Below are 15,947 nucleotides of genomic sequence, written 5' to 3'. Positions count from 1 at the left end.
CAAAACCCCAAACCTTCCAATTCCAGTTCCTCACCATAGCCTACATTATCTGGTATCTGACAACTTCTCTAATTGTAATCTGTAGCATTCACTCACTAAATTGTAGCCTCAATGACCTGTTTCTCTACCAAGTAAATCACTGCCTGGAATATTCATCCCACCCCCCAAATTTCATATCTCCATACAAATACCCCCTCCTCAGAGACTTCCTGATCATTTTGTCTATGGAAATGCCCCTCCTACTCCTATTATTCTATTTCTCATTCCTTTGTTTCATATTTATTTCATAGCCCTTACTGCTATGCGAAATACTATTTCACTTATTTATTGTCTATCTCCCCTAATAGCATTTATGTCTTTCATGAGAGTAGGACTCATATCTTTCTTGTTCACAGCTATTCTTGGGGCTTAGACCTGGGCCTGTCACATAAGTGCTTGAATATTTATCATATGCATAAATGAATGTATTTATGAATGATCTTCCTTAACACCTAGAATAACACAATGGGAGGAAGTTTTATTATTGCTATTTACAATTCAAGTAAACAGGAGAATAGTGAGCTTTAGTAACTGTATTCCTAAGCAAGTTTGAAAAAACGGGATATAAAACTAGATAGATCTGTCTGCCTCTAGAGTCTGAGATCTCACCCATTTTTGTAGAAATTCCTATCCAGGGAATACCTTTTTCCTAATACCTAGTTTGATTCTGGTAAGCAAACAGAGTTTAAAGAAACCCTGCTGGTTTATACAGGGAATGTTAAATTTACAACTAATTTTAAAGAAATGAAATTTATATTCTTTGACTGGTGTTAGTAATAAAAAAAGATAACTAGAACATATCAAATGTTTAGAAATCAAGCAAAATACTTTTGAATAATAATGAAGATAGGACACACTATTATTCACCAACAATTGTTGAACCATATAGTATATGGTTGTTTATTCCACTATTTATTCTACTTGTGTTTTTTAAAAAATTTTCTGTAAAAAGGGGATTAAAAAAATAAAAACATCAAATCTTATCAAATACGGTAAAGCCGTGCTTAAATGGAAAGTAAGGAAAGCCTTAAATAGTTGGGTTAGAAAAAGAACAATAAGACAAAAAAATCAAGAAGCATCCTTAAGAAGCTAAAACAGACAATTAATAAATTAAACCCTAAGAAAGTAGGAAAATAGAAAAGGGGAGGCATCAATGAAGTAAAAAACAAATACACAAAGAGAAAAGCAAAAAATCCAAAAGTTAAGTCTTTGAAAAGGCTACTAAAATTGATAACCTCTAAGTAAGAATGATCAAAAGGAGAGAAGGCACATATTTCCAATAACGGAAATGAAAAATGAAACATGCAAATTATACCAATAAATCAGTGTGATGAACACAGTCCTTGAAAAATACAACGTGTCACAGCTAATGCCAAAAGAATTAGAAAATCTGAACAGTCATATATGTTAATTAAAATATCTCACAAAGTAAACTACAGGCCCATATGGCTTCATCAGGGAATTTTACCACACACTTAAGAAATGAAATATCAACAAATCTTAACTCTTCTAAAAACTGCAAAAAAGAAACACTGAACAACTTCTTTTATGAAGCTAGCATAAACCTGATAGCAATACCGGCTGAAGTTATAAGAAAAGACAATTATAATCCAATCTCTTTCATGAACATAGACATAAAAATCCTATATCAACACATCGAATTCATTTTTATGTGTGCCTGTATGTAGATGCATATATGCATGTGTGTGTATAAAGAACGTAACATGGCAACCAAGATGGATTTATCGCAAGATTGCAAATCAATTTCTGCAATTAACCAATCAACAGAATAAAGTAGAGAGAAAAAAGAACCATCTCAATAATTGCAGAAAAACCATGTGATAAACACTTAGTACTGTATGAATAGAAAGATAGTCTTAATTTGCTAAAGGAATCTACAAAACTATTTATCATACTTGATGAATACTGAAAACTTTCTTCCTAAGATCAGGACTGAAATATGTCCTGAGATCCCTCCCTGCACTAGAAGTCCGAGAAGACAAATTGCCATCCAAAGTACAGAGTTAAATTAATTTATAGCAATGTCTCTAGATACACAGTTCAATATACAAATTATGTGTACAATAAAAAAAAGTAAAAACCTAAGAATAAATTTAAGAAAAGATACGGGAAGTCCTCCACAAAGAAAATTATAAAAGATTACTGAAATTTAAGAAGAACTAAATAAGTGAAAGAATATACATGTAATTGATTGAAGACTCAATATTGTAAATTTTCCCCAAATTAATTTATAAATGCAATATGACCTTGTAGCAGTTTGATATTATTGATGAATTCCAAAAAGAAATACTGGATTATGTTTGTAAACTGATCTTTTCCTCTGGGTATATTACATTATATTGGATTCATAGGTTTACTTGATTAAGTATTTATGTAAACCTTTTGTTATAGTAGGGTGGCAAAGGACAGAGTTAGGGATTTTGATGTTGGAGTTTTGATACTGGAGTTTGATGCTGAAGCCTTAAGCTGGAGCCCTGGGAAGTAAGCTCAGAGAGGAAAGAGAAGCAAGCCCAGGAACAGAGAAACCCTGAGCCCAGACAGAAGCAAGCCTTGGGAAGAAAGGAACCTTGAATCCAGAGAAGCAAGACCCTAGAAGGGAGGAACCCAGGTAGCCTGTACCATTGTAGCCATCAGCAGTCATCTTGCTCCAAAAGGTGAAAACAGACTTTGGTGAGGGAAACAACTTATGCTTTATGGCCTGGTATCCATAAGCTCCTACCACAAATAAATACCCTTTATAAAAATCAACCCATTTCTGGTATTTTGCATCAGCACCCCTTTGGCTGACTAACACAAACCTCAATCTAAATTACAGAAGTTTTTTTAGAAATTAGATAAGCAGATTCAAAAACTTATGCAGGTCAAGAGCAACAAAGAAAATCAACAAAGAGGACTTAGCTACCAAATCAAGACGTATAAAGCTGCACACAAATAGTCACATGACAAAGCTGATGCTGCAATGCAGTAGTTTTGTAAAGTTTGGAATTTTCAACAGATGCTGTCTGATCAACTGGTTATCCACTTGGGGGGACAAAGTAAACCATGATCCCCTAAATCTCACAGCTTTCACAAGACTCAAATATGAAAGGAAAAATAATAAAGCTTCTAAAATATAATGTAAAAAAATCTTTATGATAGAGGTGTAAAGAAATCTTAAACAGGAAAAAAAGTACTAAAAATAAAGGAAAAGATTGCTAAATCACTCTTATTTTAAAAAGACATTAAGAGAGTGAAAAGGAAAGATGGAGAGTAGGAAAAGATATTTGCAATACATATATCCAACGAAGAATTTATTTCCAAACAACATAAAAAGAATACCGATAAATCCATAAGAAAAAGACAACTCAATATAAGATGTGGGAAATATTTCAAGAGGTATTTTGCAAAAGAGAATTTCTAAAGACCAAAAAGCATAAGAAAAAAGTTGTTCAATATCATTAGTCATTAGGAAAATGCAAATAAAAATCAAAATAAAATATTTTTTTACTTCCAACAAACAATTAAATTAGGGAGATGAGGGTGAGGAGATAAAATCAAGTGTCTGAAAAAAGTCCCACTGCTGGTGGGAATATAAATTGGTATGCTACCTTGGAATTATTTTTAGTGAAATTGGTATTCCATAAAAATGTACCATGTTTAAACTGTGGCTTTTTGTCTCTTCTGGCATATGACTATGTTCCCAGGTTAAAGAAGCAATCAACAAGATAAAGTGCAAGGTGCTTTGCACAACATAAAAATCCAACAACTCAGTCCTTGTCTTCTGTCTCTCTTTAATGCTTCAGGCTGTTTCTCCAACAGATCATACATGTATTTGTTCATGTTGCTCCCTCTGTTTCAGTCACGGTCCCTCCCACTCTCCCATGACCTTTGTCCCCATTCTAATTGCCTACCCCACTCCTTTAAATGGTTGATTTTTCTCATCCTTGAGTAGTTTAGGCATATGGAAAAAACAATACCTGATCTTCAAAATGAGTTCACTGTCCCCGTCTTGTACTTCCAAGCAAATATCTATTACCTCAACAGAAACTCCTTTAGAACGTGGCTTATTTTTTCCTTTGTATCCCCAACTCTAATACAGGGTTCTGGCATATGTATACACATAATTAATGTTAATAATTTGTTGAACTGAATGCTTTATCATACAGTTCATTTGCTTTTTCACTAAAATCTAGCATTTATGTAAGTTTCTTCCATAACAAACTGCATGTTTGAGTTCCTCAGAACAGAACTTGAATTGAGAATGAGGTGGGCTTTAGGCATAGCCACTATGCCACTGGATACTAATGCATCTCATAGATACCAGCTAGCAAGAATGATGAAGTATCTAAAAACATTTTAAAAAAAAATCAGTGTGGTCTTTGATTTTGTAGCAAGATTCTAGGTTTAAAGTATATGAGTTCGCATAGAAAAAGTTATGAATGTTTACTGAATAGCCCCAGCAGCAACAAAAGATTTGTTCAAGTCACTAAGAATTAGGGTCAAGAATGGTCTTCTCATAATTAGATAACACTGTGTGTGAACACAAAGTATGATTGTATCCTATAATCAAGGTTTCAATTTTAGATCAGAACCATTAGAAGGTTGTATACTTGGTGCTCAATGGAAATGCTTTCAATTAGTTGATTTAGGAACGTATTCTCAATTTTTGAAGTATGCTATCAAATACTATATAAAATTTGTCAGTGTTTTTGCCACAGAAAGGTTTGCTTAGGACATTTTTCAAAATATCACCCATGTGAGAAGTTTCTCATAGATAAAGTTAGAAAAACTTTTGCTACCCAAGGGTCTGCAATGCTTTTCTTCTCCTGAGTAATGAGAATTCTCCATTTCCCATTTTCACCTTTGTCACCAAAAAGTTTAGTTGGCTCAACTATTTACAACTGTACAGGACTTCATGGTCTATATATGTTTGTTTATACTCTGGATTTGAGTCACTGTAAATCACATTTTCCTGATTTTAGGTTTTTTTTTTTTTAATTTGGTAAAGGGCAGATGGTCTCAGTGCTCTTTTTTAACATATTCTATTTCCATATATCTGAATAACATGCTAAAAAATATTTATCTTCATACCTGATTGGCTTGACTTTGCAAGTAGGCTCTTCTGGCATTCAGATCTTCAAAGGGAGAAAGTCTTATATTTGAGCTTCTATAAGGCTCACTGGTAACAACTGTTTCTTGTTGGAAAAGGTGATCTTTTACGAAAGAACTGCAAGTATCTTCATCAGTTCCCTAATGAAAACATACCCGAATTCATTAGTGGCTAGAATATGAGAAAAGTAACAACAGATTTAAAATAATTTCTACTCTAATAAATCTTTAGCAGATCAATAAGTATGTACTAGGAAAGTTCTATGCAGTATGAGGCATAGGATCAAAAGAAGGAAACAGCAGTCCATGACCTTGTTGAATGAGTGAATGGATATGATAGTGTGAACTTGCCAATTACTTAGAAAAGAAATATTTTTGAAGGATTCAAATCATGAACAAGAGACTTAGGTAGGGAACATGTTCCATCAATGACAGTAACTAAAAACATGTTTTTAAAACCCCATAAAAATGATGCAACAAAAAGAGACAGATTCCTGGTGCTGCTGAGAATGCAAGATGACACAGAAGAACACACAGTGAATGGACACAGAGAGCAGACAAGGGGGGAGGGTAGAGAAATAAATAAAAAATAAATCTTTAAAAAAACAACAAAAAAAACCCACCATAAACTTTAATAACCTCTGTGAAATAAATATTAAGTGAAATTTATCAGTCCAAAACAGAAAGTCCTAGAAGGTTCATGTTTTGTTTTATATTTTAAAGAAAAGTGATAACTTTTCCCATTATTGTAGTACTATTTAGGAAAAAAACAGGGGTAGCCAAATCAAAATGACTAAACAATTTTTACCAGCTCATTTAAAAATAATTCATAGCATTCACCATAAGGCTAATAACCTTAAAAGTTCATGTCTTTTTCAAGTCTTTTTTTTTTAATTAGAAATTTTGTTGATACTACTTATAAAATTAATCAATAAAACTCATAAAAAATTAAGATATTTTAAATTTATAACTAGATATACTAAATTCCTAATCACTGCTTTTTATACCAGAAAGCCAAATATCTTTACATTAAATTATTTCCTAATTAACTGTCAAAGTTGAAATTATGCAAAAATAAAAATTCCGCCCATAATCCCACTTCCATGTAATAGTTCCCATTTGAAATATAACTTTCTACATTTCTTAATGTAGATATATGTATATATACATATTTAATAAAGGGTATGCATATATTCAATTATATTATCAAGCTACTTCTAGCAAACCTGGATTAACTGAAAAGCCCTCTCAATATATGACAGAGGTACCGTTTCCTTACACACTGCCCACATAAGGCCTTACCACTCATTTAATCTTTAACACTCTAATGAGAAAAAAAGTTTGTTATTTTCCAAAAAGATTACCAGAAGCATTTCTAATTAAAAATAATAACCAAAACATTTTCTCAATTTGGACATGATGGAGTAAAAAGTGCTCAGGCTTAGCCAAATGAGAATGTATTTTACTAGATTATAACCTCTGAAAACTAACAATTACTATGGAAACGGAAATAATCTAAAGTTACATGGTAGGAAATGCTAAAAATCTTCCATAAGAGCAGAAAGTTTAATATATAACATATATAACATGCACAAAGACTAGATATACATTTGCATGATCTCTGGCTCATAAAAATTTGTCTAAAGCCATTATGTACCACCCGCATTCAATGTACTGTCCTGGCATAGGCTCATCTGTAGTATCTATAAGGTAACCCATGCCAATATTTAATGCACCATGGAAATCTGTTTTACTACCACTGGCTGGTATATTATTCTCCTATGGTTGCTAAGAGATTAAATTTTTCTTTTTCAAAGACTACTATAACATTTTTGGGTGTAGAGGCAAAAGGATGCTGGATAGAGTAATAAGGTAAGTCCAGCTGTAGCTCTCCATCAGAGCTTAAGGCTAGATGACAGCTGTAGAGAAATTGAAAACATAAACTTTATGTCTCTTCTCCTTTTACCCCTTCTTCCAGTATTAATTTTTGAGGCAGAGAAAATTTAGTGTTGTTCTGCAAACCATTTTACAATGTATGGTTCCCAATAGCTAATCAGTTTTGGAAAAAAGTGTTATTACATTTCAAGAACTTAATTCTTGTATTTGTATATCTCAAATCACAGTTTTGAAAATGAGCTGCTGGGTCATATCCAAGAAGAGATGTTTTTAATAATTATACTATTGGTTTTATTAAATGATGGAAGAAATGAAAATTTTTCTTTGTAAAGAGACCTTATATTTTAGAACTGCACATGTTAAAATATGATAAACTCAAGTTATGCAAATTTAGATACTACAGAAAAGGACAATAAATTACCCACAATTCCACAAGCCCAATGAAATTACTATTAATATTTTGGTATTGTGATCCAATACCAGTTCATTTTAGACTTGGCAACCACTGTCTCCTATTCTGTTCATTAGATTTCTTTGGTTACTTTTGATGGGTTAAGGATAATAATAGACTAAGCTTTGAGTTTTAAATTTTGCATTTATCTATGAGCTATGTCCTAATAAAATACATATATATATAGTTTTGTTTAAGCAAGATGAATACAGTAACCAGTGATGAAACAATATGAGAAAGAATTAGAAATGTACAAAGACACATTGTCCCTCAACAACAACAAAGGAAGGTAAGTTCTCTACCTTGGCTTAATCATCAGAAAAACCAGACTATTTTTCTCATGAAGTCACTTTGGCTTATGAGGAGTTAGGTTTTCAGAGATTACTTTTTCACTGTAGATTTTTGAGTTAACAAGCAATGGTTATATAGTTCCTGCAAACCTTATAAATCTTTGTACAACCCTTTAAATGGCAAATCTATTTCTAGGATTTTATCCTAAGTACACACACAGAGATGCAAACAAAATTACATCTGAAAGACTGTGGAAAATAAACGAAAAGTTTAACAAAACGTGAACAATTAAGTAAATTATGGTACAGTCATGTGATATAATGGTGAAGATGAAGGACTTAAGTCAAGACTGTGAAGATTCAATTTTAATGATTTATACTACTTAAATTTTAGCAATACCATCACCAATACAAACAAAAATCTTGTAAAAACACAAACCCAAAATGGAAAAAATTTTCTAAAACTAATTACATTTAAAAAGAATGATGCTTTTTAAAAAGAATGTATTTATATTGAGCAGGGTATGAGTGATTCCTGATTGCTTCTTTATAATTTTTTAAATGTCCACATATTCTACAGGAAGATGTATTAGACTAAGAGTCAAGAAAAAGTTAAAAAAAAAATATATGAAGAGGGCTATACATCTTTTTTGCTCCTCTATTAGATAATAAATAAAACTCAAAATATACCATGGATTTTGGGACTTACTATAGGACAGTAGTGACTGCAGATCACATGATCATAAAATATTTTTTGCTGGCTAAATAAAATCTGTCCATCAACTTGGGTTTCAGACATAGAGCCTTATTAAAAAGTTACCACCTTTTCAAATCATTACGTTACCAATTCATATCCCTAGACCAACATCACTTTGAAGAATAAATGAAAATCATAGCCTTTTTAATCAATTGACTAATTTTAAAAAAAGGACAAGGCAGTCAAATACTTCTCAATGACCCAAATAGAGAATATAAGAATTCTGCTCTTCAGATCAAGCAGCGCTCATCTTTCCTCTGCCCCAAGCTTGAAATCTGAGAACTTTTCCTCTTATAACCTCAAGACTATTGTGAGGTTTTTTGGTGAATCCAGCGTATCTGAACAAAAGCTGCAAATGTTATAACTGGCAACTCTGGTTGGAAAAACCCTGTGAAAATGATCTTAAAGGACTACAAGCTAGAATTTAAAAAACGAAACAAAACAAAAAAACCCAAAGAAACAAAAAGCCTTAATTGGCTCATTAAAATAATCAAAGAAATAAACCAAATGAAAAGATTATTCATGCTATATTAAAGATTAGGTTACCAAAAAATTCCAGTTTTGAAGATTTTTCTTCAAAAACCCTTTTGTATTTGACATCAAGGATACAAAATGAGCAGGATATGATTTTAAATACAAATGTGATTTATTTTTAATGCAACATTTCAAAGACAAATAGGAAACCAAATGTCTCCAACAATTATTGGCATAGAATAGGTGGCTCAATCATTTGTTGAATGAATTAATGGATATTCAAAATGGAGAGGATTTCCAATCTGATATTTATTGCCTTCAAGATATTTATGACCTAAATATAACCAAATCATTACCTTTTTGGGTTAAAACAATTAAATAATGGCCTATTCTTTGGGTCTCTGCCCTCTTGCTGGGTCTTATATAAACTGAGAACACAGAGAGAAGAGACACAGAGAAAGGGAGCTTTGCCATTCTGACCCTCCCAAGTGAGAGAGAGAGAACTCCAGGTTCCCCTACAGCTACAGAAAGACAAAGCAGCCCTGAGAGGTTGAAGGAGAGAGGTCCAGAGAGAGATGCCTGATTGCCCACAGCTGAGTTCCAGGGGAAAGCAGAGACCGACAAACCCACCATCTTGCCACACGGCAGGATTCCAGGATCTGCTGGCAGCTGACATCTGGTGAGAAAACAACTCTGATGATGCCTGGATTTGGACATTTTTGCAGCCTTGGAACTCTAAGATTTTCCCCTAATAAAATTCCCATTATAAAAGCCAACCCATTTCTGGTATATCGCATTAGCAGCGTGTGGCAAACTAGGACACCATTTTAGTTGTCTTTGCAGACGATGATCAAAAGTGAACCTAAAATGGAACCACCACCTTAAATCACAGCCAACTTGCATTCAAAATAATCTCAAATTGTTTACTCGTGCCATTCTCATAGAGGAATTATGAAACTTATCATGAGGTACTTTATTCCAAGGAAAGTGATTTAAAAAACTAGATTTTATCATCTGCAATGTATTCCAAAATAAGAATGAACTTTGGTATATCATGAAACAAATACTACTAATGTAAATTTAACTTTGGCAGTTGTAAGTATGAAATGTGATTCTTTAATTTTTTTTTTTTTCAAATTGGATGTCCAGAAAAATTTATCTCACATATCTACTAGGACCTCAATTCTTCTCCATTTTCTTATAATTAAGGCTAATATATTTAATAATTGGGTTCAGAAGATTTTTTTTTATACTAATAAAGATTACTACGACGACTTCTCTCTGAACATACTTTTAGCTATAAGGGGGGACTATAATACCAAGATATAAGACAATTTTATATTAAAAGAAGGAACTTAGCCTGAACTAGATATTATCCAAGACAGACAGCAGGATTTAATGGGTGTTGTTACAAATGATAGCTATCATTCCAATCATCTTAAGTTAAACTTCCCTTTCTGCTCACGTATACTCTTAGCTATTAGATAGCTTATTTTTTTATTATCAAGTAATATTTTTCAGGTAAATACAAATATATATCAATCTAAATTTGTGTATGTAAGTTTCTGTGCACTTCTATTTCTTTGGTATAGATTATAGACACTGAATCACTGGGTCAATAGGCATGAATGTATTTTTTTTGAAAGCTTCTGAATACATATCACCAAACTTCTTTTTAGAAAGAACGCACACATCTACATTTTCTCTAGTAGGGAACCAATCTTTCTTTCTTGTCAATAGACACAGTATAAGGTAGTATCATTTTTTAAACCATTGGTAATTTTAAAAGATGTTAACTTGTTTTAATTTATACTACCTGCTGGTTACTAATGAGATCAAACAAATGTGTCCAAATTTGTTAATTTCCTCTCTATGAAATTTTTTGTACATTATTGCCCCCTCCCCCTTTTTTTTGGCTGGGGGGGGTGTCAAAGAAATTTTCTTAATAATTTATATGCACTGTTCATTTATCAAGGATATTGATTCCCTCCACACCTTTATGTTGAGAATTAGAAAATCCTTTTCAAGCCAAATTACTCACTTGTAAATCATCTTCAGCTCCTTCAGCTTCATTTTTTGATGCTGGACATCCTAAGAAAACAGGTAAGTAAGCATAGAATTTCATCTTGGGTTTTAGTATTAATGACTTGTTGATTATAACACTTTAGAAGACTGATGAGAGATCATTCTGGACTGTCCGAAAATAAAGGAACTGTTTCCCTCTTTCATCGGTTAATTCCCAGCTGTTTACTAAAGAGGTATTTTCTCTGAAAACTTACCATCTCTAGCAAGCCCTGCTTCCCATTTCTCCCCAATACTCAGAAATGCTAGTCAGTATGTACTATACTTTCCATTGTTTAGGTGATGTACATTAAGATTTATTTAATTATTCTAATTGTTTTGATCCAGAATACAGTATTTAATACATAGAATATTTTAGTTGCTTTAGTACAGAAAAGACACAAATGAGTCTTTGATTGTTGATAGCCAGTGAGTGACCAGTTGTTGCTATTCAGCTTTATGTATCAGTGTCTCCCTATAAGTCTTCATGGTATACAAGAGGAGGGATTTGTCACAGCAAAGTATTCTGAATTTATGCTCTCCTACAGAGACATAGCTAGCATGGAGTAGGTGTGAGATAAGGAAAAAAGGTAGCATGGTTTATTCTTATTGGCATGAGAGGTTAAGTAAGAGAAATTTAATGGGAATATTAAGAGTCTACATAGCAGTTGATAATAATAGTAACCCGCTACAATTGTTTTTAACTCTGGCTGAAGACAGAATGAACTATGGAACTTTTAGAAAATATACTGATACCAGAGCATTACTCTGAATCAAAAACATCAGAATGTCTATGGGGTGAGACCTAGGGCATCGTATATTTTTTCAACTTTTAAGTTTATCAGGTGATTCTAACCTCCAGCCAGTGTTTTGATCCATAGCTGGAGACTTCTAGGTTCCATACTCACCTTTTTTCTTTTTTAAAGTACAAATTACCATCATTCAAATAAGGACAATTCCTCACTACATGTCAACCCTGAAACGCTTTTAAAAAACAAGGGATGCCTCAGCTGTACCACCCCTCGACAGTCAGATTCAATTGGTCTGGGGTGGGAACCAGTCACTCTATTTTTCAAACACTATCCCAGGTGATTCTAATGTGCAGTCAAGGTTGAAATCCCAGATCTAGGGAGAATCTGTGGATTCTTGTAATGAAGAGAAAATGACTGCCATAACTTGATGGTATTTTTTTCTGAATCAGAACCCAAGATTGTTTATTTACCCAGTTCTAATCTTTTTAAGTAACTAAGTAATTTAACCAGAATTTCTTGCACTATCAAAACAGGTTTGTACTAAGCTATGTCCTCGCCTATGGTTCCTCTCGTTTCTTTAAATTTCATATTAAAATGCCAACTTCAAAATATACAAATCACAGTGCATTTTGATTCAGTTACTTTATACAGAAGGTTATATACATTAATGGAGATAATTTCTTAGAAATTAGAAAAACAAATCACGTCTTTTTTTTTTCCTTTTTGGGAAGAAGTGTGTTTAAAGCAGTATCTTCTTGTTTAATAATAAATAGAGACCAATCTTATATAAAAAACACTCCTCCATTCAAACCTGCCTGTTTTAGAGTTAATAATCTTAAGATTGGCAAAATATACAAGGAGATAGATAAAATCGGGGTGTGGTCTCGACAATCCTCGATTTTGAAATCAGATAAAGAGGTAAGAAGGGTTTTGCCATAGAATAACTAGAGTCTACATACATTTGAATATTAGAAGTTCTCTCATCATTATCAAAATGGGGATGTGACCTGATATAATGTAAAATGCCCTCACTGGGATTTTCACAGCTCTACCTTACTCTTCCTCTCTTTTCTCCCTTTATTTTAACTTCAATACCACATATCCAAAGGGCTGACTCACCCCTTCAAGCTCTTATTTAAAACATTTTTCATTACCAGAAGGCTGCTGTTGATGGGTTCTTCAAGATAATACATGCAATTGGTAAAAGATTGGAAAGTGACAGATACAAAACAGTTGATAAAGAGCCTACAATTTCTCTTCATCTATTTTAAGCTTTCAAAGCTTGGTTACAAATTACAAAAGCTAACTCACAAGAACTTCTTTGGGTCAACTTTTGGTAAGATGACCTCTACTATATATTACTGATAAGCAAATTAAGAAAATTGTAAAAAAAAAACCCTACCTTGACAAATATCCTCTATAGCTCTTCGAATGCCTCTGTCAAAAGCTCTAGCATCAGCAGGACTCTGAAAAGTAAGGCCAAACTTCTTGTCATCGATCTTCCAGTGGTGAAACGTTGGAGTAACCTTATTGTAAATGAGGTCCTTTTTAAGCATACATTCCAAAACCACCTGCCAGAAGTCGAATGTCAAAAATTATTACACATATATCAGATGCATATATTAGATACAAACTGAGGTGAGAAAGAAGCTATTATTTGTTAATATCAGAGTATTTCCCCCCTCTATTAAAAAAAGAAGTCTTGCTACTTAATCAACTTTACAAATTCACTCATTACAGATATTGAGATTAAAAAAAAAAGTCATGCAATCTGTAGTACCTATTAAGCTCCCATTAAAAAAAAACTACATGCATAAACACATTCTCATTGCCTACAAGATTTCCAGAAGAATATACCATGAATTACTTCTGGAAAAGGGGTCGAGGGATTGTGGTGGCAGAAATTTAATTTTTTAGTCACTTTCCTAAACTCCTTAAAAGATCTGTTAATATTTGTATTTAGTCATTGCAGTATCAAATACATGCTTTGCTACTTTCTCAGTATATTAAATATCTCAGAGTATTAATGGAATTATTCAATGAACATTCATGTAAAGAGCTTCATATAACGAGCAGGACAATATATTTTTTCTTTAAAAAAACTTATTTTGAAATAATTTCAAATTTAATAGAAAAGTTATAAAAATAATATAGAAAATACCTCTGCTTACCCTTTTATTTTTGTCACATTTATTTTTTACATTCTCTCTGTATGTTTGTACAAAGTATTTTATTTCATTCAAACCATTTGAAAGGAAGTTTCTCATATTATGTCTCATGCCCCTTAATGCTTGAATGTGCATTTATTAAGAGAGCATTACTATTCTCTCATGTGATCACAGTACAGTGACCGAATTCAGGAAATTTAAAATTAACACAACATTTTTATCTAATCTATATACTCCGTATTCCAATTTTGTCCACTGTGCTAATAATGTCCTTCACAAAATTAAAAAAAAAAAACAAACTTCTAGTACAGGATACACTCCAGAACCATACATTATACTTTATTACAACATCTCTTCAGTCTTCTCAACCTGGAATAACCCCACAATTCCTTAGCATTTTTTTTTTTTTTTTTGGTTTTCTAGACATTCATAATATACTTTTAACAAACACTAATTGTCATTATTACTATACAAAACAAACTACACACTTTAATTATTCTAGGAATATTAAATAAGCAAGTGGGGACAAAAGAACTAAATACAAGCCATATAAAACCCAGATCCCATTATCAAATATCATTCCTTCTTCATATTATCTCAAATCAGTTTGCTTACTTGTTTCCCGTTCTCTTATGCCCCTACGTGAATGTAAATGTCTCAAAAGCAGGGACTTGGGTCTTCTTTTCTGCTAAATTTCTGAATACAGAGCAGTCATGTGATATAAAAGTCCTCAATAAGTAGTTGGTGAAGGAATAAATTTGTCTCCACTATCTCCACTCTATTCACTTGCATGCCTCTTCCTTTCATGGGTTCATAATCTCATCAGATAATTTCACTATTTTGTAGGTGCAGCGGTGATCTTTTGAAAAATATAAATCTTATCAGATCACTTCCTTGCTTCAATGAGGTCAACGACCTCCCAGTGCTTTCAAGACCAAAACCCAAAGTTTAACATGACCTGCATGACCTAGTGTTTGTCTAACTTAAGTTCCATCCTCATCTCCCATTATGCTCTCCCTGACTCTCCATGATCGAGTTACAATTGACTTTCCTACCCTTCAGTGCCTTTGCATATACTGCTCCTTATCCCTGGAACATCTTTATTTGTCTTTACCTTATTAAGACCTCCTACTTATCTGGGCTCTCCATTCATACATCATTTTTTTTTTTTAAGATTTTATTTATTTCTCTCCCCTTCCCACCCCCCCTTCCCACCTGCTCTCTGTGTCCATTCGCTATGTATTCTTCTGTGTCTGCTTGCATTCTCGGTAGCACTGGGAATCTGTGTCTCTTTTTGTTGCATCATCTCTCAATGTGTGAGGTGTCACTCCTGGGTGGGCTGTGATTTTGTAGCGCGGGCGGTTCAATGCGGGGCGTACTCCTTGTGCGTGGGGCTCCCCTACGCGGGGGACACCCTTGCGTGGCATGGCACTCCTTGCACACATGGCAGTGCTGCACCGTGGGCCAGCTCACCACATGGGCCCCAGGGCCTCCCATATGGTAGGCAGATGCTCTATCAGTTAAGCTACGTTTGCTTCCCTCCATTCATACATAACTTCTTGAGGGGAGCCTTTCTTGACTCCCACACTAGATAAGGTTCCTGATATACATATTTATAATTTTAAGATTAAGTAATGCCTGTCTCTACCTTTATAAGCTGCATGAGGGTAGGAAATATACCACATGTGGCCATCAATGCATCCATAACCCCTAAGAACAGCAGCAGGTACATTAGGCACTCAGCAAATATTTCTCCTCAGAAAAATAATACCCTACACAAAGTCACCCATGCATGGATCATGGATTAGGAATCCCTGACATATTTTAGGAGTGATTTAGGTTTAATACAAGCACTGGAGTGCTGGAATTTGCAACTATTGGCTCATAAGTTAAATTTTCAAGAAGACTGAATGCCAGCTGTTAAAAACTAAGTTACGTAACTCTACAACT

At 33.4% G+C, this 15,947-nt stretch overlaps 1 protein-coding gene across 2 annotated transcripts in view; it reads right to left on the bottom strand.

The window, feature by feature from the left end:
• Positions 1-15,947, bottom strand: part of SPRED1 (sprouty related EVH1 domain containing 1) — a 117,216-nt gene that overhangs the window by 15,369 nt on the left and 85,900 nt on the right. For both annotated transcript variants that reach the window (XM_058293893.2, XM_058293894.2), the window contains 3 exons: positions 13,232-13,400; positions 11,058-11,107; positions 5,131-5,289 (listed from right to left, as the gene is read on the bottom strand). In XM_058293893.2, the coding sequence (XP_058149876.1) occupies positions 5,131-5,289; positions 11,058-11,107; positions 13,232-13,400 (378 nt within the window). The remainder of the gene's footprint in view (positions 1-5,130; positions 5,290-11,057; positions 11,108-13,231; positions 13,401-15,947) is intronic.

This window comes from Dasypus novemcinctus, chromosome 3 (assembly GCF_030445035.2).
Source record: "Dasypus novemcinctus isolate mDasNov1 chromosome 3, mDasNov1.1.hap2, whole genome shotgun sequence".
NCBI lineage: Eukaryota > Metazoa > Chordata > Mammalia > Cingulata > Dasypodidae > Dasypus > Dasypus novemcinctus.
This window is presented reverse-complemented; position numbering and strand designations above follow the sequence as displayed.